This window comes from Trematomus bernacchii, unplaced genomic scaffold, assembly GCF_902827165.1.
Source record: "Trematomus bernacchii unplaced genomic scaffold, fTreBer1.1, whole genome shotgun sequence".
Taxonomy (NCBI): domain Eukaryota; kingdom Metazoa; phylum Chordata; class Actinopteri; order Perciformes; family Nototheniidae; genus Trematomus; species Trematomus bernacchii.
The window spans coordinates 749,531-762,009 of NW_022987689.1; the positions used below are offsets into that span (position 1 = coordinate 749,531).

At 40.2% G+C, this 12,479-nt stretch overlaps 1 protein-coding gene across 2 annotated transcripts in view; it reads left to right on the forward strand.

Moving 5' to 3' along the window:
- egfra (epidermal growth factor receptor a (erythroblastic leukemia viral (v-erb-b) oncogene homolog, avian)) overlaps positions 1–12,479 on the forward strand; it is a 37,076-nt gene that overhangs the window by 21,179 nt on the left and 3,418 nt on the right. For both annotated transcript variants that reach the window (XM_034137344.1, XM_034137346.1), the window contains exons 8-25: positions 2,224–2,340; positions 2,724–2,850; positions 2,976–3,049; positions 3,137–3,224; positions 3,372–3,571; positions 3,735–3,867; positions 4,275–4,365; positions 4,946–5,103; positions 6,160–6,198; positions 6,342–6,483; positions 6,762–6,884; positions 7,940–8,038; positions 9,199–9,384; positions 9,740–9,895; positions 10,699–10,774; positions 11,527–11,673; positions 11,819–11,916; positions 12,015–12,182. In XM_034137344.1, the coding sequence (XP_033993235.1) occupies positions 2,224–2,340; positions 2,724–2,850; positions 2,976–3,049; positions 3,137–3,224; positions 3,372–3,571; positions 3,735–3,867; positions 4,275–4,365; positions 4,946–5,103; positions 6,160–6,198; positions 6,342–6,483; positions 6,762–6,884; positions 7,940–8,038; positions 9,199–9,384; positions 9,740–9,895; positions 10,699–10,774; positions 11,527–11,673; positions 11,819–11,916; positions 12,015–12,182 (2,222 nt within the window). The remainder of the gene's footprint in view (positions 1–2,223; positions 2,341–2,723; positions 2,851–2,975; positions 3,050–3,136; positions 3,225–3,371; positions 3,572–3,734; positions 3,868–4,274; positions 4,366–4,945; positions 5,104–6,159; positions 6,199–6,341; positions 6,484–6,761; positions 6,885–7,939; positions 8,039–9,198; positions 9,385–9,739; positions 9,896–10,698; positions 10,775–11,526; positions 11,674–11,818; positions 11,917–12,014; positions 12,183–12,479) is intronic.

Consider the following 12,479-nt stretch of genomic DNA (forward strand, 5'->3'; position numbering starts at 1 on the left):
TGTGTGTGTGTGTGTGTGTGTGTGTGTGTGTGTGTGTGTGTGTGTGTGTGTGTGTGTGTGTGTGTGTGTGTGTGTGTGTGTGTGTGTGTGTGTGTGTGTGTGTGTGTGTGTGTGTGTTAGTGTCGTTCGTTCCGGTGCACTCCGGCAGGACTATAGCACTACATTAAGATTAAACAAATGTCTTTCACTTGGGAATACACATATAACTATGGAGAACCAGATGTGTGTAAATTACTGTTCATGGTAATTTGAAAACAAATGCCGGTGTCGGACACACACACACACACAGAGCGGAGCTGAGCACAAACACACATACATCATGCGCCCTGGTGACCGGACATCTCCTTGATAAAACGAGTAATAGGGGGGAATAATCGGGCAGTTCGATGTGTGTAGAGGTGTGTGTGGTTAAACGTAGCAGCCTCGATCTCTATTCAGCTGTTCTAATGAAGGGAAACACAGTCAAGTAAACAGTAAAAGGCACAGCTCTTTGCAGCTGGTGCTGCTCTTCTCAGATTCTGCTGAGTTACACGTTACTGCCTCCAGTGCCCTGTACGACGAAGCCAGTTCAACAGACCTGGATATGTTTGAGTTACCCGGCTTAAAGGGGACCTATCATGCAAAATGCACTTTTGTGCGTCTTTTATACATGAATATGTGTGCCCGGTGTGTCAGGGAACTCACCAAGTGTCAGAAAACACAACCATCTCTCTTTTCCTCCATACCCAAATCTCTAAAAAACGGGGCTGCAACGGATCTGATACAGATTTGAAATTGTTCTGACGTCAGAAACAGGGAGCTCCGCCTATATGGGCAACTCTCCACCTATCAGGGGAATGGGGGGTTGGGCCACGGCCACGACCATTGCTGCTCGAAAGCGCTGGAGACGCTGTAGTACATATGCCAGGCCTGTAAGTGGCGCTGTAGTCTGCCACAAAAGCAGCGAAGAAGACTTCTCACAGAATCAGCCCTTGCAAAAACAGGGCTGGAAAAGAGCAAATAGAGCGAAATGAGGCATGGCTAAAATGCATGATCTGTTTGGTATTTTGAAAAAAAAATTCACAGACATGTTTTATATAGGTATGGCCCTACAATATATTATTCAAATATAGCATGATAGGTCCACGTTAACTAACCCTAACAAACGCGATCTCGCTAAGCGGTCCTACGAAGCTGGTTATCAACTCAGTAAATCAACCAGGGTTTCTCTGTCCGGCTGAGCGCGTTCACGTGAAAGGGACGGGGTTAGCAACATTCGACCAATCACAAACATGGAGAAGCGTGCTGACAGCGCAGCGTCATACTTCATGAATGAATAGTAAATAGCAAATCATGCTTCGTAGTACAGGCCACTGGTGCCGCAGAGATTTCATAAAGTGAAGGAGGTTTTCCTTCTATAAAACAGCTGTGGGCAGCAGATACTGTGAGAGTCACGGACATGAATTCATAGATCAAAGCAGACTGGTTTACAGACTCTTCTGTTTTGCGAATCCGGTGCTTAAACAAATAGCTCAACCCCTGGCCAAAATGTCCCTAAATGAAGTCCGAGTTTGAAATATATCTCAAATAATGTATGCACTGCCATTTCTCCACATAAACATAACAGTCTGCAATGAAACGGTTGTCTCCTCTGTGCTCCACTTCCTACTTGGCGCACCGGTAACAAAATACTTTCTCGTGCGAACCTTTAGGGGCTCCGTATGATTCTGAAACTTATTATTTTTGTTTTGTATTTTTAGCCACGATTGCTAATACATTACTTAAACCTACTATACAGTGATATAACATCATTGCTATAGATGTTTTCTTGACAGTCATTCAATCAAAGTAAAACTAGTAGACTTCACTAGGCAGTATGAAACACATCATGCATGAATATGAGCTCTTTCACATTGAGGTATGCTGAACAAGGGCCCAAGTTGTCCTTCAGGGTTACACTTTGTCCAAGTTTAATTATAAACTTTAGAAACACGAAAAAGAAAATGATTAAGTTTCAGGGCGTGTTAATGCACAACTGTTCTTTCTCAGTTTAACTTACTTACTCACAGTCTGTCCTAGTGTTACTCAGTGTTTACTGTAAGGCCCAGCATTATTATGTACCTATAATTGTGCTTTTGATAGAAACTTGTGCGAGAGAGGATTGGTTTTGATGTCATTCATACTATAAACATTAAACATAAAATGGTTATGAAGTCAACAGCTTGTGTTTTGGAATGATTCCAGGTAACTATGTTGTAACGGATCATGGATCGTGTGTCCGGACGTGCAGTGCTAACACATACGAGGTGGACGAGGGAGGAATCAGGAAGTGCGCCAAATGTAATGGACTGTGCCCAAAAGGTGGGGGCTCAAACTATCACTCTGCAACCTGGGGACATTTTTGATGCACCAACTACAATATGATAATGAAACTTTCATATTACTGAAACACTAGCTATGATCCAATACATACTTATATAAAACTTTAAGAAACACACTGCTGGTATAATGAATGGACTTTTAGTTGTGATACTTTACAATATGCTTTCAACAATTGGTACTTTTACTTTATATTTTATTTTGATTCTTGTAGTGAAGTTAAGGTTCTGAAATCTACTAGTTTTTCCAACACAGTTTGTCTAAAATGCCATGCTCAGTTTGGTTTAACCTAATACCAAAATGAGAGTAAAGTCAAGAACTCTTAAAAAGTTTCTTAACTGATGTTGTTTTGTTATTGTTTACAGTGTGTAATGGACTTGGAATAGGAGACCTGACTCACATTATGTCTATCAATGCCACCAACATTGACTCATTAAAAAACTGCACGAAAATCAATGGCAACATTGCTATCATCCACACATCAATTCATGGGTGAGTTAAGGACAGTAAACAGTGTTACAGCCTGTATGCCTGTGTATGCCAACTATATCAACTGCAATACATTACCTTTTACCTTTAACAATGACGTAAAACATGTACATTATCATTATTTGTAGGGATACATTTACCAAGACACCAAAGATGGAGCTTTCCCAGCTTGAAGTGTTTAAGACAGTTAAGGAAATAACTGGTAAGACTACATAAGGAATGAGTAATGCACGACACCTTAAATACACATGAAACAGTTTAACAATTAACAATCCATGTGTTGCTTCAGGATACTTGTTGATCCAAACGTGGCCAGATAGCATGAGCTCACTCAGTCCTTTTGAGAATTTGGAGATCGTTCGAGGAAGAACTAAACGGTATGTTCCTTGTAAAGATCCCCCTGTAGATTCACAACCTTTAGATCACCAGAAATGAATCAAGCGTTGAGTATTATTCAAGGCTGTCGTAAAATCTTTCCTTTTTTTTCTTCTCCTCTTCCTGCTCCACTATTTTATCCTTGGTAGTGGTAGCCGTAGTTTGATGATAGCTCAGCTCTCTATCAACCACTTGGGCCTTCGTTCCCTAAAAGAAATCAGCGATGGAGACGTGGTCATCTATCAGAACCAAAACCTGTGCTACACCAACAAAAGCCACTGGAAGAGGCTCTTCAAATCAGAAAGCCAGACTGCCAACATAGAGGGAGATGCTGATGCTGCCACATGTGGTAAATTGAAATTGGTTTCCCACAACAAATTCAGCCAGATCCTTTTCGTTGATTTGTAACTTCTGATTACGCAATCCACCAACCAGATTCAATTAATGAAGTCTAATCACAAAATTGGATAATCATACGGGAAAGATCCTTGAGATTGTTTGTTTGTTTTCAGCCCTGTTGAACAACACTTGCGACAGGAAGTGTACCGCGGACGGCTGCTGGGGTCCCGGCCCTGACATGTGTTTTGCCTGTCGAGATTACAACCGAGTTGGGACCTGTGTTGACTCCTGCAACATCCTGGAGGGGTAAGGGAGTTTAATGCCTTTTAAGCTCTGAAATGCAGTGTTTTTGACGTTAGACAAACAAACCGTCTGAACATCAGATCTGTGCACTTTACAGTTAACTCCTTCAAAGTCCATTTTCATACCACAAGCATTTCCAGACTAGACACTGGGGATTTGTTATTGAATCAATTTCAAAGAGCAAATACGATCCAAGGTATTTTAAATTAAACCTCCAGAAGACAGAAGACAAACACTGTAGCTGAAATGGCACATTTACTCAAATCTGTTGATTTTTGCAGATCTCTGTCAAACATTTAATCTTGACATGCTTACACTTTAACTTGTGCCCTCAAAAAAGGGATTACATGTAACTTAAAACGAGGCGTGCCAGTGGTGAGAGTGTGTCAGCTTTGTTTTTGTTTTTGCAGAGAGCTGCGAGAGACTACGGTGAATAAAACCTGCATCGAGTGTCACCCTGAGTGTCATCGCATGAATGGGAGCGCGACCTGCAGTACTCCGGTACGTTTGACACAACTGAACACAAACATTATACAGAAACATTACTGTAGAAAAGTTTGGCGAACATTATCTATTCATCTCAAATGTCCTTAGTAAATGTCAGTCGCCCAGATTCAAAGAGAACCACAAATTAACAATTACGTAGCATGAATTCCATGGCAGAATTTTTCTCCATCAACAGCAGCTTTATTAGACCATAATGCAGTGCAGCCACAAGACGTGTTGTGTTTGGGATGAGGGGTGTGGCTGTTTGATCTAGCTGGAGCACAGTCTACTTCTGAATGCCCATAATCTCTTCTTTGACTGAAAATAACTGTAGGGAATGTAGGGTTTTATTATTGACAAGAGAAGTAGGCCGTTTGAAAGAAAAGTATTGCTTTGCTGCAACACTGTTGTGCTTGCATAAAGTAAATCCACAAATTCTGGGTGGGTTTTATTGTCAAACATTTGCATCTTTATGAGGAAGATGCGCACATCTAGCTTTGAGAAATTATTATTATGAGACAGGGCAGTTTACATAATATTTACTCCTCTCCTCAAGGGAGTTGTAAACATCTCAAGGTTTCTCTTTGTCTTTCAGGGATCTGGAAACTGTACTAAGTGTGCCAACTACCAGGATGGCCTGTTCTGTGTTCCTCGGTGTCCACAAGGCGTGCCAGGGGAGGACGACATGCTGGTGTGGAAATACGCAGACGAGATGAAAGTGTGCAAGCTCTGCCACAAAAACTGCACTCAGGGGTAACGACTTCCTGCAACCCAGATGAGAACTGGCACTGCATTTCTCTGTGTTGCAAACATTTGTCTGTCGTAATGTTGATGCAGTAACTTAATCCGATCCAGAAGGGTCAGCTGTGCTGCCACAAATTGTGGAGAAATTGGCTCCTAATATCAAGATATTTTTGCTGAGATTAGTGGTGAAATTGATCATTTAGGAGGGGAGGTTAATGAAGATTATAGTACAATTTCTAGTTTTCCCATTTACTTAACATTTTACACATCATTACATGTATTACTTAAGCTCTTTTTCCAAAGCATATTATCATTTTATAGCTTTCTAGATGCTGTTATCATTGGTTTCCATTTGTTTGCAATGGATAGAGGTCTGCACTGCACCATATAACAGAACAAACCTAACTTTTACAGAACTGAAAGCAGATGTTATGTTCACTGACTATTAACTTTCAGCCATGGAGGTGTGTGGTTAATGGTTATCTTGGATATTGTTTCAACCAAACCTGTGTTGATTGGCTTCTGTAACCATATTGTGCAACTCGTGTTTTGACTAGTATAGTGTTTTATAAATACAAAATTGCACTACCTTTAAGGAAACTGACTTCAATGGACCCCAGTTATTGATGCATTCTTGGTATTTAGTCTTGTAGGAAATTGCAGAGAACTTGGAGGCTTTTACAATATTTGCATTATTGCTTTTAGGATGACTATCACCATCTGGCAAAGGGACTATCGGTGAAAACTAGCCTTTTGGCTAATTCGAGTACTTTTACATGTTTTTAATATGTTGATTAATGTACACTGTCCCTTGTTTTAAATAAATCAATTCAATTCAATTCTGGCAGAAGTCGTCTTTTTTGCACACAATCGATTAAATGTGTTACGAAACAGAATTTGGCAGTCAGGGATACAAAAAAATGTGTGGAGACTGATTGCAAAGCCTTTCAAGGATTGTTTTAACTTCAAATGTAAACAATGGACTCATAATGACCCGGTGATTCTGCAGTGTGAAATAGAAATGATAGTATATATTCAAACTTTTTTGCATTGATTTCTTTACAGTTGCAGTGGGCCTGGTCTTCAAGGCTGCCAGAATAAAAGGTGAGTACATATAGTAACACTGATGCTGAAGGATAAACTAAGTTAGGCATTCTCATCTCTCCTTCTCTCCTTGTTTATTGAATTTGTAAATGTGCTCTGTTTTCCCTGCGTTGTTAAATGAGCTCCCACCTGTCTCTCTGCAGCTCTGGCCTCTCCATGATCGCGGCTGGTGTTGTCGGTGGGCTGCTGGCTGTTCTTATTGCAGGCCTGTCTGTGTTTGTGTTGATGCGCCGACGCCACATCAAGAGGAAGAGAACAACGCGCAGACTTCTGCAAGAGAGAGAGGTGAGATGAGGGGACTGAGTCACCACTCTTGTCGAGACATCAAGCTGTCGAGTGGAGCTTTTTTTTCACATGTTAATGATAATGTACAGTAAAACAAGCCTGATTTATGCTGAGACGGTTATTTTTACCCATCGTCTTTTGCTTGTAAGGGCAAGTGCAGGCATCTGTTTCAAATGATATATACAGTATGGGACTTTTCTCAATGTTTACATTTTTTTAAAGACTCTCTATTGCTGTTACTGAGACTGTATATAATATATTCAATCCTTCCTTTCCAGTTGGTTGAACCCCTAACTCCTAGTGGAGAAGCACCAAACCAGGCTCTGTTGCGAATCCTGAAGGAACCCGAATTCAAGAAACTCAAAGTGCTGGGCTCAGGAGCCTTTGGTACAGTTTACAAGGTAATAACACGTTTCATGCTGGTTTTTGTCTCCTATCACCTTTTTGTCAAAATTCGGCTCCAGCGTCGAGCTTTATTAGAGCTGGAGCTGAGCAGTTCTGCATGTGCCAAGTTTACATAACCAACACCCGTCACTGTTTTCGCTCATCTACATCTGTTGTCAATTTTTCAATTACAAGACGCATTTCTAACTTGCCAGATCATGCATGAGTGACTCCACTCAGTGTACATTTACTTAGTATTAATCTCATCAGGATATGTGTTTACACAGTGACATTGTGGGGACTAACTTGTCACACAGAGACAAAAGACTGATCTCTACTAAGTTTTCTTTTAGGGTTGATTTAAGGTTAATCTTTGGGTAAATCTGCAGAGGGAAAATTTAAATAAACCCAATGTTCTTACTGAGTACAAAAACAAGTGAGTGCGTGTGCTTTTTAATGATTAAGAGCCATTTCAGTTTTAGACCTTGAGGGACATTTTGTAAAGTAAGGACATTCAAATGGCTATTTGAGTGTTAAGATTTGGTTATAGGATAAAGGTTGGAATAAGGTTAAAGGACTAGGCATTTAGTTAAAGATAGTCAGTGTTGGAAGAAGTATTCAGTCAAATTACCAATTTCACACTCTTTTAATTTGAATTCATAGTTCTGCATTCATTCATTTTCTTAAGTAGAATATCATAAAAGATAGCATGAGAATGTAGTTTGAGGTTTTAAAAGTAATTAAGCCATTTGGGGCGGGTCGCTGTTGAATATTACGTATGATTGTATTACTTTATTTAGGTCAACTACATGAAGTGGAGTCAAAAGTATTATAGTACACTCTGAAATGAAACATGAAAGTAGCATAAATAGAAGGTCCTTAAAGTAAAGCTCAGTTATTGAGTAAATGTGCTTTTCCCACTCCTGGCAGGGTTTCATTTGAGCAATACATGAGCTTCACTGTTTGTACATTTTACTGTACATTTTACTGTACATTTGCATGTTCGCACTTGTGTTTAGTTGATGATTCAAGTGTAATAAAGCCTGCAAAATAACAAAATGTGTCCATACAGGGCCTGTGGGTTCCAGAGGGAGAGGATGTGAAGATCCCTGTGGCTATCAAGGTTTTGAGAGAGGCTACTTCACCAAAAGCAAACAAAGAGATCTTGGACGTAGGTTTACTGATTCATGTGGTACATTTTGTAACTCTACGCTTACTGTAATACTGAGTCAGAACTAAAACAGCCATTCATTTAAAAATACATTTCCAAGAATACTACAGTGTGTGCTACTGGTAGGAGAAGAAATGTTAAGTCAAAAAGTCTGTGCACATTATCACAATATAATAAAATATAATGCTCAGAAGTCGGAAGTAGTTGATTAATATGAGAATAATTGCTTCCAGATGTCAAATGAATAAAAGGGCCTCCTGTAATACATAGCACATGCAACTTTAATTTAAATGGAAGACTTCCTATTTTTCTTTGTATTAGAGAACGTGTCAAGTTTCTACAAAGTGACCTGTTACTGGCCTGTAAGGAAATGAGATTAATTCATTGGAGGACTGTGGTGGGCGTTGCTTTGTAACCCAAGGCAGAGGTGTTCTGGAAAGGAATGTAGATCTGTAGCCGCACTGAGAGAGCAGCCGGCATTATGATAACTGATGAATGTGTGCATCTGAAATACTGTGATTTTGCGATCATGTTTCTCAGTCACCGTACATCTGGAAGTTGAATCAGACAAACGCGTCCTCTGAACCTTTTGCCTTGGGGGCAGAGGCGTGTTTTTTAAATTACAGGGCTCCTAATAATAAAGTGGCTATGCACTGAACAATGTTCATACTGTAAGAGTCCTGTGGATAATGTTTGGGGTACATTGAATGTAGGAGTTCTCCTTAATAAAGCTAAGTTTAAGTGCTGTTTGCATGGTTTGGAGGAAGCCTGTTGATGGTGGCCTGCGAGGTTTATCCCCATGGTTCTTTCTTTAATTCGCTTTTCTGTTATGGTGACTGAGAGTTTCCACTTGCAGCTGAGCCACATAAAATATGCTTGGCTGGTTATGACTGCTGCTAAGAAACTTATCACCAAACACTGGACATTTAAACAAATGTCATGTTTCTTATGCTATCAGTTTTTTCATTGAAGATGGAAACGGCTGTGCGAAGTATTTCTGAAACAGACAATTTATTCGTAGCTATTTTTAAATAATATGAATTGTCTCCTTTCGCCCATGCACTAGATAAGGGGGTTATTTTTTTTGTTTTTGTTTCACCTGACTGCTTCCAATTTATATAATGCATTAAATGAAAAAAATATCTAACTGTGCCCCACAGGAGGCTTATGTGATGGCCAGTGTGGAGCACCCCCACGTGTGTCGTCTGCTCGGCATCTGCCTGACCTCCACAGTGCAGCTCGTCACTCAGCTGATGCCGTACGGCTGCCTGCTGGACTATGTCAAAGAGAACAAGGACAATATCGGCTCCCAGTACCTGCTCAACTGGTGTGTGCAGATAGCCAAGGTGAGAGAAAAGCTTGTAAAGGCATCAACTTACATAGGACAGGGTCTGTTAAAAAGCTACATTGAGCTTTACTTGCAAACACAAAACAGTTTATCCCGTCTCTATGTCTACCATATATATGATAACAACTAAATAAGTGGGTTTTTTTGCAGGGCAAGTTTTGTTTTGGCAACTGCTAGAAATAAATACTGTTGACTGCTATGATGTATTTGTTTATGATGACAGGTTAATCAAGAGACCACTTTTATATCTTGGATCATGTCTAATCAAGCAATGTTTACATGCCATATCAGACAGCTTTTGAAAAAGAGAACTGCGCTTATGTAACAACTTGTACTCGTTTGTTTGACTAAAGGGTATGAACTACCTGGAGGAGCGCCGCTTAGTACACCGTGACTTGGCAGCGAGAAATGTTTTGGTGAAGACTCCTCAACATGTCAAGATCACCGACTTTGGTCTGGCCAAACTCCTCAACGCAGACGAGAAAGAGTACCATGCAGATGGGGGAAAGGTCGGTGTCTGTCTGCCATAATAATTTCCAAAAGAAAATGTAATACATCCACAAAAAGGAGTGTTATGAAAAATTGTATATTACACATTTGTAGTTTTGCTCTAGATTGTAGCTATTGTAAAAGCTCTGTCACAGAGAAGAGACATGACAACAGAAATGTTCCTTCTCTTATAGATGTTTCTTTGTGACACTGAAAGCAATATGTTCCACAAAGAAAATATGTAGTGTGTGAGCTTGTAAATACAGGGGGACCTACATTATAGACATTCTGTAGCGCCCAATAATGTAATAGTTTCACTATTATTATATATATTATCATACATCCCAAATATTTGTATTATTTTGCTGTATTTTGTGACACAAACTAATCAAATCCATTGCTACAATTGAAATCTATTATGTCTATGGTAAATGTTATCATTTCCAGATAAAAAGGGGATTTTTGTATGTTAGACTATTGCAATTCACCACCACTAGGTGACAGTGTAGTTACTTGTAGTATGTGTTAAAGACAGTGATTGATTTCAGTTCAACAAAATACAACAATTCCTTCTACTAATGAATTGATGGCATTAATCTTGTCAGCAAAAATGATCTGATGCAGCACCGTGCTGTATTCATTAAAAGACAGCTTTTTTTTTGTAGGAAAATATATTCTATGTTAATGATCCAGTGAAGTTTATTGTCCAAATGTAATCAAAGGCACATTAGGGGGGCATTTTTATGTTGTAAATGTGCAGGAATATAGCCTTTTTGGAAGGTGGCAGAGGAAAAATGTAACGTCACTTTGTTTTGTTCTGCAGGTACCAATAAAATGGATGGCTCTTGAATCTATCCTGAACCGAACATACACACACCAGAGTGACGTATGGAGTTATGGTGAGTCTTTACGTGGAGAACACATGCTCTGCTTCTAACCCAGTGAGGCATTAACACTGCTTGCGATGCAGACTGAGCTCGGATCCTTGTGAAACTTCAGATATGTAAAACAGCTGTGCTTCTATACTCCTGAGTTTTGGTGACCGTCTCACTGGAGAAATATTTATTCATTGCCAAATAAAGAGCTTAAACAGCGAAGGCAGTTTTGAAGATAGGATGTTGTTTTTGGATCCATCAACATTTCAAAACAGAAATTGAGAACATCTTGATAGCATCTGTGAGTTTTAGGACACAGGTAACACACCTACACAGCAGCAGTCTCAAATGGACAATAACAGAACAGAAGGGATTGTTGCCACAACCCACGTTAGTATTTCGTCCAGCACCAGCAGCACAGGTGCCAACACACTGAACAGCTTTCTTGCATTGGTCAACCTCCAAATCTTCTTTCCCCGAGGGTTTTGATGATGCCTTCCGCTCAATATGGCGAAAGCATCAACAGATCCTGGCAGAAGTGACAAGCTTCCTTTCCTCCTTTTCCCCATTCCTCAGTTCCTCCAACACAGATATGCATCCTGCTAACTCCCACTCCTGCAAGCAGAGCCAATTTGTCAACACAGTTATTTTGATTCTGTGTGATATTTGGGAAGCTTGCATCCTGTCATTCTCATTTCCTCTCTTTTATCGGGAGCCATACAAAGTGAATGACAGCTCAACAGACTGACATATACCAACTGTCCTCCTCTCTGTAGGCGTAACAGTTTGGGAGCTGATGACATTTGGGAGCAAACCGTATGATGGGATTCCAGCCAGTGAAATAGCCGGGGTCCTGGAGAAAGGGGAGCGACTGCCTCAACCTCCAATCTGTACCATCGACGTCTACATGATCATGGTGAAATGTAAGTGTAATGGGCTATGTTTAAAACCATTTTTTAATAGTGTATTCACATGATATATACCTTTTTGAATCAGATCTACAGGTCGGATGTAAGTTTTATATTATTTCCTTGTCTAATGAGGATATTTGCTGATGTGTGTGTACAGGTTGGATGATTGATGCGGACAGCCGACCACGTTTCCGGGAACTTATAGCTGAGTTTACAAAAATGGCACGGGATCCTTCTCGATATCTGGTCATTCAGGTAGGATTTCACATCACATCTTTAGTCACAGTTTATTTGTCTTTGGATAAAACCATTGTACACCAAGCTGACTAGCTACATGTTATTTTCTATCCCAGGGCGATGATCGCATGCACCTACCGAGTCCTTCAGACACTAAATTGTACCGCAGCCTGATCAGCGGAGATGGCATGGAGGACGCTGTGGACGCTGACGAGTACTTGGTGCCACAACATGGCTTCTTCAGCAGCCCGAGCACCTCCATCACCCCGCTGCTTCACTCCACAGTAAGCTACTTCCTATTAAAAAGTCCCAATCAAAGGTTGTGGAAAAGGTGTGTCTATGTGTATCTATCTCTCAGGCTCAGGTGTCATTAGTTGAACTTTGGCACAGATTTTGGCAACAGCTGAGAAAACGATGCATCCTGGCACAAACAAAACTAAGATGGGATTTATTCAATGCCACTGCTGATATATCAGAACAATCTTTCAGAGATGAACCCTTTCTGCTTTGTGGTCGGGTATTTTAAATGCAAAACGAATGGTATAATTTAGACATTTCTAACTTTATAAAGCCTCTAAAAA